The sequence below is a fragment of the Momordica charantia genome (genome assembly GCF_013281855.1).
Source record: "Momordica charantia cultivar OHB3-1 chromosome 6 unlocalized genomic scaffold, Mcharantia_2.0 BLBB01000006.1, whole genome shotgun sequence".
NCBI lineage: Eukaryota > Viridiplantae > Streptophyta > Magnoliopsida > Cucurbitales > Cucurbitaceae > Momordica > Momordica charantia.
Genome location: NW_028275164.1, coordinates 8,583,577 through 8,602,504, shown reverse-complemented (window position 1 = coordinate 8,602,504; position 18,928 = coordinate 8,583,577). Strand labels below are relative to the sequence as shown.

Genomic DNA, 18,928 nt, shown 5'->3' with positions numbered 1-18,928 from the left:
AAGTCATTCACAATAATATATACTTTTTGTGTTATAAAATTCTCAAAGTTGACGTGTACGGTCACAGTACATCACTCAATTAAATGGGACAACCAAATTTTTTTTCTAAAAATATTAAAAATTTTGTGCCTGAGAGAGAACAAAAAAAGTTCCATATGAAACCCACACTCAAGAGGGGGCTTCTAAGAGGGAAGGTCACCATCCTCCCAAAGAAAAATGTCCCATGTGATATGCACATAATAAATCAAGGTTGTAATTTATGATGCACTTTCAGTATCAAGATATCATTGACAAATTTGAAATTTTGAACAATATAAGAAAGTTAGGTAGAAGAAATTCTATAGCCCATTTACAAAATTAACATCAGATACAAAATTCAATCGATGAATTTGTGTGTCAGCAACCGCTTGGAGTTTATCTTTTTTGTGAGTGGCTAAGGGCGTAAGGCGTGGATTTTTCTAAAAGGTCCCCTCTTTGCAATAAAAAACCTGGAGAAATTTAAAGTTCAGTACAGCTTGGCTTTCCATGTCAGTATGAGCAGACAAATACAGATATGTCATGGTGACCGATTTCGTTTTTGCATTTCTTATCTCTGTTCTTATCGATTTGGGCATATTTCGTGTTGATCCTTGAAGTGCTTTTTCCGCTGCTTTTGGTTCTGATAATTTGATCGTATACTGGGTTTTGGGAAGTCTTCTTGGTGAGCCAGATGGGATCTTTGAAGAGCGAAGAAGATATTGAACAGATTGGGGAGGAGGAAAAGGAGGCAATACTTTACGTTAATGGAGTGAGGAGAGTTCTTCCTAATGGATTAGCTCATTTGACCCTTCTTGAATATCTCAGAGGTAAAGGGATTTATGGGTTTGTTTGTTTGGTTTTTGGGTCTTGATAAGCTTGGTAGAGTTCTTTTGTTGGCGGTTTAGAGTAATTTGCTCCATCAATGGGTTCGCATGCATCATTTCTCAGGAATTAGGTACTGCATGCCTACCAAGTGTTTGTTTATATGAATTGGTTTGATGCAATGTCTTGATTAGCTTGCTCTCTGAGTTGGGCTTATATGTTCTTTCTTCAGCGTTTTGAATTTATTTAGATCTTTGAATTTACTTTTGAGATAGATCTTTGAGTGAATTTGGTATAAAAATTGGAATAAAAACACCTTTTATGGTTGGTTAAGGGGTGTAAAGTAATCAATTTTTTTGCATTTGATTTTAGAGAAACCACCCAGAAGCAGGGTGAGTTTGAAATAACTTTTGGAAGGGTGAAAAGTGTTTAGCCTGTTAAATACATTTTTCAACGCTAGATTATCAAAAGTGATCTAAAAAAAACCTTTCTTAAAATGTTTTTCTTATTGTTTCTTCTTAAAGCATTTCTTGCTGAAAAAGCAAAAGTCATCCTAGATTCGAGAAAGCGATTCAGTTAACTTACTGTGTGAAATTACTTTTATTCTTGCTCCGGAATTTTGAAATTGGATTCTTTTTCTTTCTGCTGATATAGATACTGGTTTGACTGGGACAAAGCTTGGTTGTGGCGAAGGTGGCTGTGGAGCATGCACTGTTATGGTTTCAAATTACGATGCAAATTTAAATAAATGCATGTGAGTCTCTGGTTGGTTTCTTTCGTGGATAATTTTTGAAATCTATTGCAATCGAAGTTTTATCAAACTAACTTTGCATAAATACTATCTTATATTTCAGGCACTACGCTGTTAATGCTTGCTTGGCTCCTCTGTATTCTGTAGAAGGGATGCATGTAATAACAGTGGAGGGTTTGGGTAGTCATAAACGTGGATTGCATCCTATTCAAGTAATATATGCCACTTTTCAGTTTCTTTCTTATAATGTACTTTATATATTTATGTTGTCATTTAGTATTCCATTCAGATGTGGTCAACTAAGTTGTACTAACTCGTGAAGACTCTGATCCTTTCATCCCATTTCATTTGAAATTCTGGATCTTATTTTTCTCTTTTGATGACAATCTTGATTTTATTGGCTTTAGAAACTGTATATAAAAGTTGACTAGGACCCTAAGTCTTATATCTTAGTCACTCTAGAGAGGGTAGAGTAGAAGACTTCAAGTTTGCCATGGTCAACTATAATTGCAGTTTTATGAATCAGACTGTCAACTTTCTCTAAATGAATTTTTTGCAGGAGTCATTGGCAAGTTCTCATGGTTCACAGTGTGGATTTTGTACTCCTGGCTTTATCATGTCCATATATGCATTATTAAGGTCGAGTAAAAGTCCACCTAGTGAAGAGCAAATTGAAGAATGCCTGGCAGGAAATTTGTGTCGTTGCACAGGTTATAGACCAATTATTGACGCATTTCGGGTTTTTGCGAAAACCGATGACTCTGTATACACAGATTCTTTGCATACTAGTGCAACAGATGAATTTGTTTGCCCTTCAACTGGGAAGCCGTGTTCTTGCAAATCTAAAACTGCAAGACAGAGGGTTGACTGCTCAGAAGGTATGGCTTGTGGCAATAGATGTGAGCCAATTTCTTATAGTGAGATTGATGGCAGTACATACTCAGATAAAGAGCTTATTTTCCCTCCTGAGTTATTGCGAAGGAAACTAAATTATTTGAATTTGAGTGGGTTTAGTGGGCTTAAATGGTTTCGACCCATAAGACTTCAAGAAGTGTTAGACTTGAAGGCCAGATACCCTGAAGCCAAGTTGTTAGTTGGTAATACTGAGGTTGGAATTGAAATGAGGTTGAAAAAGATGCAGTATAAGGTTCTGGTCCACGTTATGCATGTGCCTGAGTTAAATATGACAAGTGTGACAGATGATGGCATAGAGATGGGAGCTGCAGTACGATTATCAGAACTGCTGAGTATTCTAAGAAAGGTTACAGCAGAGCGTGCAGCCTATGAAACTTCATTTTGTAAAGCATTTATTGAACAATTAAAATGGTTTGCTGGGACACAGATAAGAAATGTTGCATCTGTAGGTGGGAACATATGTACAGCAAGTCCGATATCAGATTTGAACCCTCTCTGGATGGCTTCAAGAGCAAAGTTCAGAATTATTAATTGCAAGGGAAAAATTAGAACAACATTGGCTGAAAATTTTTTCCTGGGTTACCGTAAAGTGGATTTGGCGAATGATGAATTCTTACTCTCTATATTCTTGCCATGGAGTAGGCGTTTTGAGTATGTGAAAGAGTTTAAACAGGCCCACAGGCGAGATGATGATATTGCCATTGTAAATGCTGGTATACGTGTCTTTCTCGAGGAAGAAGGTAAAAATTGGGTTGTTTCGGATGCATCCATTGTTTATGGTGGGGTTGCTCCGTTATCACTTTCAGCTAAAAAGACTAAAAAATATCTAATTGGGAAAATTTGGGATCAAGTGCTACTCAAGGATGCATTAAAAATCTTAGAAGAAGATACTTTTCTGCAGGAAAATGCTCCAGGAGGTATGGTGGAGTTCCGCAAATCTTTAACTCTAAGCTTCTTCTTTAAATTTTATCTTTGGGTTTCTCATGAGTTGGAGAGGCATAACCTTATTGAGGAGAAAGTGCCATTGTCGCATCTCTCTGCTGTAAAATCATTTCAACGGCCACATGTTATTGGAAGTCAAGACTATGAAATCAAAAGACATGGGACGGCTGTCGGCTCTCCTGAAGTTCATCTTTCTGCAAGACTTCAGGTACATAATTTGTATTAATTTATATATTGCAATGAACCAAATACATTTTTAACGAACTAATATATATCAAACTATCATCTGATACATGTCTATTATCACTCTCTTAATAGTAATAAAATGTTCATTTTGCCAAGAGAAATACTTAGTCAGCACCTACTGTTGACCACCCTAAAAATTTGACAGTTTATTATTTTTTGAAACATATAAAAATTAACTCTCTTTCTACCTTTTTTTCTCCTATGTGTCAAAACTTGAATGGTGATCAAATAAAATATGTTTGAGTATAGCTTAATGGATAAGGTACCCGCAATTTGATTCTCCATCCCACCATTGTTAAACTAAAAAAAAAGTTCATTTTGCAGGATTGTTTTTACGCTTTAGAGCAATTATCTAGTAGTATTTTTGTCTTGGGACTGTAAATAACAATAAATTTTCTTAATGTACTATCGCAATTTATTTTGTGTAATGAGTTGGCCTATGGCATTCCCATCTCTAGGTGAGACTTTGAGATCTCATGAAACCCATGATGTGATTGAAGAAGGATATTAAGGAAATTAGTGAGTGACGATTTTCCTATAGTGAGCTAGGTAAGAAGACATCCTCATGTATTTGTCTAGTTTGTAGGGCAGCGATGTCTAGACCATATAATCATAATCCATTTAAAATGTTACATGGTTGAATTCTATTTTGACAGTTTTGTGTATGTCCTCTTCATCTTCTCGGGTAGAAACCGTCTGACCCTACTACATTTGGTTGACAAGGTAACTCGTAGGATATTAAATCTTAGGTAGGTTGCCACCATGGTTTGAACCCATTCCCTCTAAGCCCTTTGCTATTTACAATGACCCTTATTGACCATTAGGCCATCCCATGACTTTCAAGTCAAGTCAAAAATAATAATTGTATTGAAGAGCTTGCAAGGTTTGCTTTTGTAGCCTTGAAGAAGTCTATATTTTTTTATTGGCATGGAAAACAAATTTAAATCAAAGAAAAGTTGTCCTTTCTTTTTTTTTTACGGGGAGTCGGAGCTTTGCTCCCCTATATCCAGGGGCACCCGCACCCACCCCAAGGCTCGGACTCGATAGACATCAAGGGTTTTTGGTATTAAGCTCGTTAGAAGGTTCGAAATTGAGACTTCTAAACTAGTATGATCAAGAGATCCTAAGTCCTTGCCAACTGGGCTACCTCTTGGGGCGGTAAAGTTGTCCTTCGACCAAAGTTTTCTTTTTCATAATCTCCCATTCTCTCTTGGTATAGAATTAGACATCTAGTCTCCCTTTTCTCCCTTTTCTGATTGAACAAAACTTCTCTTCTTATGAAAGAAAAATAAAAATAAAAATAAAATAAAAGGCTGAGTTAGCAGAAGTTATATTGAAAGATGAAATATATTCAGCTTTGAAGTGGTTGAGGAAAAGCAAACATATTATTTGAGATTGTAGGATAGAACTCAGCCCAATCCTTAGAAAGGTCATGCCTTCTACAATTTTAGAGACACAGGGGGCTTTTGTTGCAGGTAGGCAAATTCTGGATCAAGTGTTGATAGCTAATGAGTCGATTGAGGATTATAGGAAGAGTAAAATGGAGGGTGTAGTGTTTAAGATTGATTTCGAAAAGGCATATGATCATGTGAACTGGGATTTCTTAGACAAGGTTCTGGGAAGAAAGGTTTTGGGTTCAAATGGAGAGCTTGGATGTGGAGTTGTATTAGATCCGTTAATTATTCTATCTTTGTGAACGGGAGACCTAGGGGAAAAATTATCGCCTCAAGAGGCATTCGGCAAGGTGACCCTCTATCTCCTTTCCTTTTTATCTTGGTCGTGGACATTCTTAGCATATTAATTTCTGTTGGAGCGGAGAATAAGGCCCTGGAAGCCTTTGAAGTGGGAAAGGACAATGTTCGCCTATCTCATCTTCAGTTTGCAGACGATACCATTTTCTTCTGTTTCAGTAAAGATAGTGCTTTTAAGAACTTGATTTGCCTCCTAGGTTTTTCTGAAGCTCTATCGGGCCTTAAGATCTTCAGAGGAAAAGGTTCCTTGTGGGGGGTTAATTGTGACGCTGGTAAGCTTAGAGAGTGGGCGACCCTAGTTGGGTGTGAAGTTGGTGAGTTCCCTCCCTCCTATCTTGGTCTTCCTTTAATCATAACCCAAAAAGTGTGACGTTTTGGGTGTGTGAGAAGTTTCAGAAGCGCCTTTCCTCTTGGAAGAAGACCTTTTTTCTAAAGGAGGGAGACTCACTTTGATCCATTCTTTCTTGAAGGGTATCCCGACTTATTATCTTTCCCTCTTCAAGATCCCGGTGGTGGTTAGTGAGGCCTTAGAAAAGATCATATGAGAGTTTTTCTTTGGGAAGGTGTGGAAGAGGGAGGTGGCGCTCATCTGGTTAGTTGGAAAGAGGTTACTAAGCCTCTGGAAGTGGGGGGTTTGGGTATTGGGAACTTAAGGCTTAGGAATGAGGCTTTTTTGGCTAAATGGTTGTGGCGTTTCCTCCATGATTCTAGGCTTTTTTGGCTACAGAAAGGGCATACAAAAGACTTTTTTGGCTAAAGTCTGTGACCATGTTTGGGATATCGTTAGATTTAATACTTCGGTATGGGGCTCAGTTTCTAAGCTCTTTTGTAATTATCCGCTAGGACTTATTCTTTTGGATTAGAGTTCTTTTCTTTAGGGGGCGTCCTCTTTCCGGGCTGCCTTTTTTATGCCCTTTCTGTAGGTCCTTTTTGTAGTTCTTGTATCTTTTTTCATTATTCTCAATGAAAGTGTCCTTTCTTATATATAAAAAAAAAAGGATTGCTATACCTGTGATTGCATGAGCTGTCAATATACATGGCTTTTGGCTAGTCAAATTCTGAATGGTGGGAGACTTAGAAATCTTGAGTGGATGAGAATTGATAGGTTTAGATAGATAGAAAGAGAGAAATGGAGGTAGAGCCTGTGGCAATCTATGATTAGGCTGTGAATTATATAACTCAACTGCATTACATGATTAGGCTGTGCATTATATAATTCAATTGCATTACATGATTAGCCTACCTGCTATATAATTTAAATACCCTTCATATTTTAAATCCTTAAAAGTTACTATATATATATATATATATATAATTCAGAATGGCCTGCATGTTTTAATTTTTGAAGTTGGTGATCGTTTGAGCGGACAAGTTATGAGGAAAAAATGCATTGTTATCGTCTTATCTACACTATCCTTCTCTATATGAAGTTATGCTGCATGCTGTTTTTCTTTACTGTTGTATGCTGTATTCCTCTTTCAATGCCTTGAATGATGGAAGGTCTGTGTGTATACGTTTGCTTTGTACTCATTTATACATGCACCTTAGAGTTTTAGCGCATGTCTTACCCTTAGTTACACAATCAATGTAAAAAGGTTATAAAATTTTTATCTTAATTCTGGATATTATGGAACAACAATCAAATTGTTGAATATATCTGGTACACATCTCCAGAATAACATGTTTCATTCATCCATTTACCTTGATCATACTTCTAATGTGATCTGGGGCTTGGTCTTGTAGAATATATCCAGGAAATTATTGTTAATATAGGACTTCTAAATTAGGTTACAGGAGAGGCAGAATATGCAGATGACATGCCTTTACCTCTTCATGGTCTGCATGCTGCTTTGGTTCTGAGCCAGAAACCTCATGCTCGCATATGTTCCATAAACGACTTGGAAGCCAGGAAATCTGCTGGTTTTGCTGGCATCTTCCTGGCCAAAGACATCCCAGGTGATAATAAATTTGGGCCAGTTATTCCTGATGAGGAACTTTTTGCTTCAGAATTTGTCACCTGCGTAGGTCAGGTAATCAAAGTGTATTCTACATTGATGTTTTCTGACTGCACCTTGATTTATGATTTAATGTGATGTGTATTTTAAAGAGTTAGAAAATGTATGGATTAGAATCTTTGTATGGTTGCTTTATATGCTATGTACATAGCAAGCATTAATTTGACCCATGTTTGGACCTTTTACTTTTTAATTTATAAACGGTTTCTACAAAAGCAATCTACAGAATCAAAATTAATGCAAAGAAGGTTTGCAGTGGGATTCTTTACATAAGAAAAATTAAAAAAGAAAAAAAAATCCACTGGCAGTGGGATTCTTTAAATAACTTAATAACTCTAAGAAGGCAAAGAAGGTTTGCAAAGATCTCGATTCTCAATAAGCCATTAAGCCAAGATAAAAAAAAAAAAAAAAAAAAAAAAAATAAAAAAACAGAATACAGCAAGAAAAAAATTGCTTTTAAGATATCTCTTAGTCAGAGATGGGTGCTAATTACCACTAGCACCACTGAGCTAAGCTCGTGTTGGCTGCTTTTTAGATATCTCACCTATGAACTTTATTTTCTCTATATTCTTCACTAAGGAGACTGGTGCTATCTTACTCTCAACCATGCACCTTCCACCAGACACTGCCAGCCACCCTTTTAGGGGAAAGAAAAAGGAAAATAAAACATAGTTACAAGGAATGATCAGGTAGGACACATGGATGTTGGAGAGAGGTGCAAGAGGAGAGAAAACAAGTAATTAGCATATTATCATTTTTGTAAATCTCCCAATTCTTCGGGCATCTGTCTCTCTAAAGTTTAGGACTAATCTGTTTTTATTTTAATATAATGTTCTCTTTTCTACTGTTGAAGAAAATGTAACCTTTTTTACAGATTATAGGAGTAGTAGTTGCTGATACGCATGAAAATGCAAAACTAGCAGCAAGAAAGGTCCATGTAGAATACGAGGAGCTTCCAGCTATACTGTCAATTGAGGATGCCATCATTGCTAAAAGTTTTCATCCCAACACAGAGAAGTGTTTGAAGACAGGGGATGTGGAATTTTGTTTCCAATCTGGTCAGTGTGATAAGATCATAGAGGGTGAAGTTCGAGTGGGAGGTCAGGAACACTTTTACTTGGAGCCGAATAGCAGTGTGATATGGACTTTGGATTCTGGTAACGAAGTTCATATGGTTTCATCAACACAAGTATGGTATACCTCTTTTTCGTTTCTTTCTTGCATGTTTTCTCCTATTTATGTGATGTTATACTTATTTAAAAATGATAATTTACAATAACCTATTTGAAATAGGGAAAAATGATGCATATATAAATGAGAAAGATTACCTTGTTTCTAGACCTTTTTTTGTTTTCTACTTTTTATAGTATTCAATTGTGGATGTCTTATATTAGATTTTCTTTTCAAGCTTATTCAAGGTATTAAATAATTAAGAACTATGTTAATTGGCTTCCAATTTTCTTTTTCAATCTTTGTTATAAGTAGTTACATCACTCAGGAACGCTAGCCTATTGTAATTGTCACGATAACCCTTTTATTCCATTACCGATTGATTATAGTGGCAGAAAATAGGAAACCTCTCTCGTGGCCCTTGCCCATTCTAAAAAATTCGGGTCGAAGGCCTATTTCCTATGAAGCCTTGGAAAGTGGTCTCCTACGAAAAACAACTTCATTTGTGCCCTCACACCCTTACTAGGTTAAAACCCCAGTTCTTTCCTGTCAGCTCCTTATTCCAAAACCTATACCTCTAGAAAATGAGACATTTAGGTAGGTTCCTCTCAGTAAATGGACGAAATTCACTCGTCAGAATCAATATACAGAACTACATAAAATCAGGCGTTGCATCTAAAATCATCTGTTCACCCGAAAGTTCGCTCTACGCTAAAACAGTAAATCATTTTTGCCTTTTCACATAAGAATGTTAGTGGATAAGGAAGTTCCTTCTCAATTTCACATGCCAATTGGCAACTACTCTATTTCATATCATCCCACCGAGACCTATAGCTATTTCATATCATCCCACCCAGACCTTTTGCTGTTTAACCCGCGATCGTCTAATTCTTGAAAGTAGTCCCCAAAGAATATTCGTAAGTTAGTGAGTCAATCAACTCTATCTAAGAAAGGAAATATTAGGAGTCAAAAGATCGTGTGCAAGATCTGCTAGGAATGATGCTCTCGAGCTTTCTTTGGAATAAGATAGATTCTTTTTTCTCTCTTCAGTTTACTTTATGTTGTAATACAACAAAGAAAATGATGAGAAATAAATATTTCATTGACTTTTAATAAAGTAAGAACAGGAACTTGTGAATCCAATTTGTATTTTCTGTTACATGTATATGAAACTCCAATTTTTTTAACTATTTGTAACAATGTGAATTTGTGTTGGAATAAGCTTCTAGTAATATATCTATACATTTTTATATATTTTAAACTGAAGATGTTCAACTTTAGATTAAAAAATTTTCTAATTTTATCATAAAAATTGCATATTAGATTTTATATATTTTCAAATTAATTTTGATGATAGTTAGCCTATATGCATGAGGAAAGTCTAGCTGTACGGAGATCAACCAAGGAAGGAGACTAACAGGTTTAAGAATTGGGGGGCAAGGGAGGAGTGAGAAATAAAAAGTAAAAAATAAAAAGAAGAAAAGAAGGGATATTTACAGAAATACCAAAGAGGGACTATAAATAAGTACAGGGAATGTGTTAATAATGGCCAGAGGCTAACTCCTAAAATCTAACTTCCCTCAAATGTAGGCCGTTTCATATTTATGTTGCAGTAACCAAATATCCTTTCGTTAGTGTCAAGGCTGCACGTTGTATTTCCATCATATAACTTCTTCCTGCAATAGTTTTTGCTATCTTCAGCTCAAGCACTAGAATTTTCATGTGGAATCAATGTATTTTCAATGGAATCTTACATTGTTAAGTTCCCAATATTTTTAACTACAGTTTTAGCTTCGATGTTCTTGTTCTTTGTCCATTCCCACGGTGCTTTATTCCCATTTTTTTCGAAAAATTAGCATTCTTTATATTTTTAATGTTGCAGACGTTGTATTTTCCCAACTTTCCTTGTGCAGACTCCTCAAAAGCACCAGAGATATGTTTCCAGTGTTCTTGGGCTTCCAATGTCCAAAGTGGTTTGTAAAACCAAACGAATTGGTGGTGGATTTGGGGGAAAAGAAACGAGGGCAGCTATGTTTTCTGCTGCAGCTTCAGTTCCCTCATTTTTGTTGAATCGCCCAGTGAAAATCACATTAGACAGGGACACAGACATGATGATTACTGGGCAGCGGCATAGCTTTCTTGGAAAGTATAAGGTGTTATTTTATGCTCATTTGACCATAATGTTGGGTTTTCATTTAATATTGATCTTTACAAACTCATAGGGGAGATAAACACTTGTTTATGTTCAATGCTGCTTGTTCTATGAAATTGCTTATAGATTATCAAATTCACAAGAAGGCATCCCTTTCCTGGATCAAAGAACACCTAGCCAGTATGACATGGAGAGAGACATTCTCCTCTCTTGTTAATCACTTGTAGATCCACCACTGAATATTTTACTTAGATTTTTTCAATAATTGGCTGATGTCATTATTTTTTATTGTTCCCCTACAAAGAATCGACGGAATCATAGAGGGAAAAGACAAGGCCTTAGTCATTTTTATTGCTTCTACTTCTGCAAGTATTATCTCTTTGATTAAAATGTTATGAAACTGGATAATGATTGGATTTTGAACAACCAGGTTGGTTTCACAAATGAGGGAAAAGTGATGGCTCTTGATCTAGAAATCTACAACAACGGTGGAAATTCATTAGATCTATCGCTTGCTATCCTTGAACGTGCTATGTTTCACATGGATAATGTTTATGAGATTCCAAATGTGAGGATTCAAGGAAAGGTTTGCTTCACTAATTTTCCCAGTAATACTGCTTTCCGTGGATTTGGTGGTCCTCAAGGCATGCTTATTACTGAAAACTGGATCCAAAGGATTGCGGTTGAACTGAAGAAAAGTCCAGAAGAGATAAGGGTAAGTTCCATAATGTTGATGTTTATTGTGGTATTGTGTTAGTAATAGTGATTATTGTTGTGATGACATGAGCATAGCTCAATTGGTCAAGGGATTACTTACACCCTAAAAGTCGGAGGTTTGAATCCTCCACCCCTGCTAAACTAAAATAATAGTGATTATTGTTGTCAGTATCGTTCTCTTGTTGCTGTTACCATTACTTGAGTATTCTATATTTCTGTAGGAAATCAATTTCCAAGGTGAAGGGTATATGCTGCACTATGGTCAACAAGTTCAACACTCTACTCTGAACCCACTATGGAATCAACTTAAGGCATCTTGTGACTTTACAAATGCTCGCAAAGAAGTCGAACAATTTAACAGTCAAAATAGGTGGAGGAAGCGTGGCATTGCTATGGTTCCTACAAAGTTTGGCATATCATTCACATTAAAGCTTATGAATCAGGTGGGAAAAGAATTTGTTGCTGAAAATGATCGTGCTAAGCCTGCTTTCATTTTGATGCTTTTGCAGAGGCAATATTTCATGCTTATTGCTTAAGAAATCTGAGCTCATACATTTTTATTTATGTCCATAGGCAGGTGCTCTGGTTCATGTCTATACTGATGGGACTGTTTTAGTTTCTCATGGAGGTGTTGAAATGGGGCAAGGGTTGCATACAAAAGTTGCCCAGGTTGCTGCTTCTGCCTTTAATATTCCTCTTAGTTCAGTCTTCATATCAGAGACGAGTACGGACAAGGTAATATGAGATTTAATTGTAACTTCTTTCTTACCTTTTTCCTCGGATGTTAATGCACTATATACCATTTAAGAGGACATTCAACTTGGTTTTACTTAATTATATATGAAATATTCTTTCATAGATTCACAAAAGTTATATTGGTAGAGACATTTATTTTCAATTTTTTCTCACGAAGATAGTCAATTTGATTCTAGGATGATTCAATTTAAGGATCATCTTTCATACTCTCTTTGAAAACCCAGAAACATAAACTATTAAATTATAGTTTATTTTATTTTAAAGGTTTCCTATTTTATTTAGGTTAGGGTTTTACTGTTCTAATAGGTAAGTATTTCCTTATCCTAATAGGCAAGAATTTCTTGTTAGTTTCTTCTCTGTGACTGCTATTATATAGCCTTGCATCAATCATTTGGAATAATCAAGGAAGAATTATTTTCTTTTCTTATCGATTAACATAAACTTCAAAAGTTTTCTAAGAATCCACTTGTTATTCAGGAGCTCCCAATATGTCTAAAACTCCCTTTGGGAGAAACAAAAAAGTTTTCTTTGCATTGTCTTTACTTTTACTCTTATCCTTCCACGGTCGAGCACTATCCAACTAGTGTAATCAAGTTTACTTGGGAACTTTGCCTCATATGTCTTCTAAGTACGGCAATGGTATACATTCGAAATTCACCCTAAGATAGATTCCACTTTTGTGGTTATTTGGGCTTGAACATTTGTGGTTCTTTGCTGCTTTTTCCTTTCATGTAAGTTTGTACTGCCTGGTAGATCAAATAGCATTTCAAGATATTTTCATTTGTTGAACTTTTTCTCTTTTATTTTGAATTTGTTAAACAATTAGTTGGCCTCTTTTATTATTATTATTATGTTGAAGAAAACAAGACTGGTATGTTTCAATTGCTGGTCCATAAGATTGATGGTTTATTTTAGCCTCTTTTCTACTTTTTGTGAAAACAGGTCCCTAATGCATCTCCTACTGCAGCTTCTGCAAGCTCTGATATGTATGGAGCTGCAGTTTTGGATGCATGTGAGCAAATCAAGGCAAGAATGGAGCCTATTGCTTCGCAGAATAATTTCAGCTCTTTTGAAGAGGTACTATTATATTAAGGGCTTGTTTGATAACCGTTTCATTTCACTCTCTCATTTTCTTCATTTTTCATTTCCTAATTCTTGCTTTTTCGTTTTTCATTTTGATTTTTTTGAAAAATAAAAATAAAAATTGTTATGGTAATTGTTATAGATTTCTTGGTTTTCTTTTAATTTCTTGTATTGAAAATTGAAATAGGAATGTGTTTGGTAGCATTTTCATGTTGTCTTATTCTCTAAAGTTTTTAATTAAAGTATAGAAGTCTTATTTGCCAGCTATTTGTGGTACTGTTTCCCATTTCGATATATATGATAATCAGTTATTGTTCTCAGCTGGCACGTGCATGCTACGCTCAAAGGATTGATCTCTGTGCCCATGGTTTTTTTATCACACCTGAAATTGGGTTTGATTGGGCAACTGGTAAAGGAATCCCATTTAGATATTTCACTTATGGTGCGGCATTTTCTGAAGTCGAAATTGACACGTTAACCGGAGACTTTCACACTCGGTCAGCAAATGTTTTCCTAGATCTTGGTCATTCACTCAATCCAGCCATTGATGTTGGGCAGGTACTTATTTTTCCTCTCACTTTTCATCCTCAACTTTCTTCTGTTTTATTGGAATATTTTAGATGCATTTTTATGACTCCCTTACACAATCTATGTTTGTTTATCTGTTATTGTTGCGTATTAGATGAGAATGCTGTGGTATATCCTAAGTTTCTTAGAAGAAGATTAAAGTTAGTGACAAATTTTTATTACTAGATAATAGATATCTTAGGTTGGTGATACTAAGCAACCAACAAAACAGACAGAAATCCAATAGCAATTTCAATAGCTCTTGTTTGATTCCATTTGGCTCAAACTCTCTTGATTGATTTTCTTAGTAAAATTATAAGTCAAGTCTGGTCCCTAGTTTTTACATTTTAAAGTTCTCTAAACTAATAGGATTATGTCCATTTAATTCATATACTTTGAAAAATGCTAGTGACCATGAACTTTCAACTTATGTCTAATAGGTCTTTGTTATCTATCACATTTGTTTAACAATCAGGCCAGAAATTGCCTGAAATTAGCTCCCTCGATATTCTTAGAGACTTCTTTGACACAAAACTAAAAGTTCAAGGACCTATTAAAAATGTTAAAGTATATTGATGAGATGGACACAACTTTAAAAGTTCATTAACCTATTAGAATTTTTTTAGTACAAGAACTAAATAAACATAAATTTAGTTTTAACCTACTATCTCTGTTTAAGCGGAGAATTCTTTTGATTGATATGGATTAATTTTATCATGCAGTAGTTTTGTTATTTGCACTTGGTGCATAGAGATTTCATTATTTAGTTTACATTCTCAAGGAATGAATATTGAATATTATTAGACATAAACATATCATATATTCTCATAATCAAATGTACACCTTTTCTTGTCGTCTATAAAACAGATCGAAGGAGCATTTATACAAGGATTGGGTTGGGTAGCTCTCGAAGAGTTGAAGTGGGGAGATCCATCTCATAGGTGGATTGCCCCGGGTACTCTATATACGTCCGGACCCGGAAGTTACAAAATTCCATCTATTAATGATGTCCCTTTCAAGTTTAATGTTTATCTCCTGAAGGTATACTAATTTCCACTCTTCCATTGTTTGTTAAATTGTATTGTTCTTCATTATAATTAAATGCAAAATAATGTTTAACTAGAATATCAATCCTTATTCTGAACCAGAAAACCACAGTAAAAACACACCATAAATTTTTTCCTTTCTTTTTTTTTTCTTTTGAGTTCAACAACATGCGAGGGTGGGGATTCAAATCTCCGATCTTTTGGTTGAGGATATGTGCTTTAACCAATTGAGCTTTGAAACACACTGTACACCATAACTTAAGGGAATTGTATTCAATCAACCATATTTTGATGTAGTAGGAAGCGTTTATTGTTCATTTTGTGTTCTGTTTAGATGTATTTGTTACTTGGTTGTTTCTATATAGTTACAAAAGCTGTTGTCAGGTTGATTAACAGTGAATTATTTCCAAACTTTTAACTGCCTACTGAGTGGTTAGTCATAACTATTAATTACTCAGGTTTCTAGGGTTATTGACAAGCTTGCATGTTGAATAACCTTTTCAAACTGGAAATTACATTGTCCTAAAGATGTCTTTTGCATTCTTTAAACTTATAGGCACAAATCCCTTGGGGTACAAAACCTTTGATGCATAAAGGGTAAAAAAAAAAAATTGACTTCCAAATATGATCAGAAATCTGTCAAAGAGAAGCCACCTCTAGAGGCAGAAGTAAAAGATGATTAGGATCCTCTCATTAGCTTGGCACATGCAACACAATTTCAGGCGAAGGGCGATGTTAGAGTGTTCCTCTTCTAGATCCTGTCATAGCAAATAAAGATACCAAAACTTGGGAACCTTGGAGCTCCATTACTCTTTACAAAAGCTTGAATTGAGAACAGGAACATTTTTCACCAAGAAGTCAAATAGGCATTTTACGGTCTACAGGCCATTTGAATTGAGTCTTTGAGTTCTACAGTCACTTTTATGAGCCAGCCAAAGCCAGAAAGGTCATTCATCAATTTGCCCCAATCGGGTTAGCTATCGATCGAGTAGGATCCTTACGACGTCTACCATTCAATGCACATTTTTCATCATTCTATGCCACTTTACTGATATGCTCTTATGACTTATCCACATACACAAGGCAAAGTGCAGGGAATATTTTATCAAGAGGGGCACCTCTCCGTTCAACGATCCGACTAAAATGGCTCTCTAGCGCCTTTTTTTTATCTTTATTTTTTATTGTTGGCTCAATAAGTTTTTGTTAAGGACAACGGTACCCCTCGTACCCCAAGTATCTCCATAATGGTATGATATTGTCCGTTTTGGGCATAGCCCGCACGACTTTACTTTTGGTTTCACCCAAAAGGCCTCGTACCAATGGAGATAATTGTCCTCTCTTATATACCCATGATCATTCCCTTCCCTAGCCAACGTAGGACTTTGTTTGCAATCACCTTACAAACCCAACAATCCTCCCCTCAAACAAAGTACCACCCGAGCCTTCCCTCAAGTAGTCACTCATCCGTCTACTCTCGGACCTGATCGAGAGCTTGCTCTTATCCAAGTCTCCAGACATACCTTGATAGAACACACCCACGGATTACACCATGACCACACCTTCCACAAGGCTTACCACTTCTTTGTTCGGCACTCGTGGATTCACCGACACAGCTAGGTTTAGACCATGGCTCTGATACCACTTGTTAAGGACAACGATACCCCTCGTACCCCGAGTATCTCTACAGTGGTATGATATTGTCCGCTTTGGCATAGCCCGCACGACTTTGCTTTTGGTTTCACCCAAAAGGCCTCATACCAATGAAGATAATTATCCTCTCTTATATACCCATGATCATTCCTTTCCCTAGCCAATGTGGGACTTTGTTTGCAATCACCTTACAAACCCAACAGTTTTCTAGTTTTGGGATGCTAAACTAAAGGCTCCTATATTGATGCAGGAACATTTAACAAGGAGCTAACAATTGGGTATATCAGAAATATTATTAGGATATTAGTAGCGTAATTATGATAATTAGTTATAAATTTATAATTAGTCAGAGGCGCATTGGTCATTAGTAGAGGAAGTTAGGGAAAGGAGAAAGGGAAAGGAGAAGGCAAACATAGTTTTTAGGGAAAGGAGAAGGCAAACATAGTTTTGGGGAAAAGTCTAGGTTGTTGAGGGAGAGATAGCCCTCTTAAAAGGCTATTGATATTGTAATGTCTCTTTTGATATTGCAATATGGTTATATTATCATTTTCTTGGAATCGAATCCTAACAACACCATTACTTTTTATCTCCAGCTTCCGGAGTGAATCACCCCGATTGATAAACTGCCAAAGCCAGTTCATGAGAAGCAATATTGTCACTTTAGTATTCCCTAAACCAAGGCTACCCTGAATTTTAGACAAGATTTTGCCAATCTGAATATATTTCAAGTAGTCGGTCGATTCAAATCACCTCTATTTCAAGTAGTCGGTCGACTCAAATCACCTCGTCCATATGTAATAGTTTCAGAAAGGAAAAAAATCAGTTTGACATTTTGCATATGTGAGGCTTTCCTGAGTACGACATTTGGCCTTAAAAGTTGGTTTTTTACAAAATATAATTGCTTTTGTTGTATGTTAAGGTCATTTTAGTGAAGGTTTCCCATATTGCATTAGGATTTCAGTTTGTTTAGAATCACATTAGATTATATGCATGTCCACCTAATTTCTTTATCATTGACAGGGTCACCCAAACGTGAAGGCCCTCCATTCATCAAAAGCAGTGGGAGAACCTCCATTCTTTTTGGCCTCTGCTGTCCTTTTCGCAATCAAGGATGCCATAATCGCCGCAAGGAAAGACGCAGGGCACGATGATTGGTTTCCTCTCGATAATCCTGCAACACCAGAGCGAATCCGAATGGCGTGTTTAGATGAGTTCACTAATCCATTTGCCAGTCCAAATTTCCGTCCCAAACTTAGCATATGATGTAGTTGTATTGTATGCTTCTTTATCGCTCATATTTGCAGATACGTTATGAAATAATCACTGTCATGCCATTCTCTTGGTCCATCTTCTGCAACCTTCCCTGAGTTGTGTGTGTGTATATTCATGCCAAAACTTTGCAATAAAAGTGGGTTATAGCTTAGAAGCCAAATACATCATCGTTTTTATCATTTCAAATTGGAGGACATAAATGTCAAGTTTCCTTGGTGTTCATATCTTAATATATGGTTCTTTCTTATTGCGTTCTGAAGAAACCAATGCATATTGGCTTGAGATTTAGCTTGTATAGTTATTCATTAGCTTCACTTTGTTATGTTTTGTAGTTTAATATATATTTTGGTCCTCCTAAATTGCGAGAGCGCTGATAAATATTCGAACCTACTACTTTTTTAAAGAGCAGTAGAAATGTCTTAACCACTAAATTTAGTGGTGTATAAATGGTTGATATACATGGACAGTTTATTCACTTTCGTAATCTTTTTTGGTGGTTCATGTTAAGGACAACGGTACCTTCGTACTCTTAAGTACCTCCATAATAGTATGATATTTGTCTGTTTTGAGTATAACGATTTTTTTTTCACCCAAAAGAACTAAAGATAATATTCTATATCATGAATCATTCTCTCCTTAGTTAATGTGGAACTTTGTTTATGCTTATTACAAATTAGTTCACAATTTATCAATCATAGCCTTTAGGTGGGTATGATTCGGTCTTCTAATTAAAAGAACAAAAAATTGATTTACAAAAATCAAGTTAAGGAATCATTTGTTTGTGTATTGAGAAGATAATAACACCCTACGATGTTATTACCATATTTTATTTCATAAAATTCAATTTATTTATTATGAAAACTATTCTTATTTTGAAATATTTAATCAAATTTAATATTTATTTTAAAAGAATTAATAAATTTTACCAATAAAGTATTGTTACAACATTACCTAATACATCCAGTTGTTAATTCAACTAATAATTTTGTTTAGTTCAATAACCTCTAATTTTTTAGTCCATCATGTATGCATTAATCAATTAAGTAATGGAATTT

At 35.7% G+C, this 18,928-nt stretch overlaps 1 protein-coding gene across 2 annotated transcripts; it reads left to right on the top strand.

Annotated features, from left to right (window-relative positions):
- The first annotated feature begins 340 nt into the window (after positions 1 to 340).
- LOC111021441 (xanthine dehydrogenase 1) lies at positions 341 to 18,120 on the top strand. Of its 2 annotated transcripts, XM_022298413.2 has the most exons (14): positions 349 to 845; positions 1,495 to 1,594; positions 1,695 to 1,803; positions 2,151 to 3,656; positions 7,233 to 7,475; positions 8,335 to 8,649; positions 10,544 to 10,783; positions 11,213 to 11,497; positions 11,721 to 11,942; positions 12,073 to 12,234; positions 13,198 to 13,332; positions 13,660 to 13,896; positions 14,773 to 14,946; positions 17,622 to 18,120. In XM_022298413.2, exons 1-14 carry the CDS (start codon positions 710 to 712, stop codon positions 17,862 to 17,864), a joined length of 4,107 nt encoding a protein of 1,368 aa, XP_022154105.2. In that variant the 5' UTR covers positions 349 to 709; the 3' UTR covers positions 17,865 to 18,120. The 2 variants fall into 2 exon arrangements, 1 of the variants encoding a protein (XP_022154105.2); XR_015791403.1 differs by lacking the exon at positions 17,622 to 18,120 and having other exon boundaries at positions 341 to 845; positions 13,223 to 13,332; positions 14,773 to 14,911.
- Positions 18,121 to 18,928: the final 808 nt, after the last annotated feature.

What these genes read in the sequence shown, in the direction of transcription:
- LOC111021441 (XM_022298413.2), top strand. Translation starts at nt 710, where the DNA reads ATGGGATCTTTGAAGAGCGAAGAAGATATTGAACAGATTGGGGAGGAG. An exon ending in CATTAAAGCTTATGAATCAG is followed by an intron (nt 11,943 to 12,072) that starts GTGGGAAAAGAA and finishes TTATGTCCATAG; the next exon opens with GCAGGTGCTCTGGTTCATGT. An exon ending in CAGAGACGAGTACGGACAAG is followed by an intron (nt 12,235 to 13,197) that starts GTAATATGAGAT and finishes TTGTGAAAACAG; the next exon opens with GTCCCTAATGCATCTCCTAC.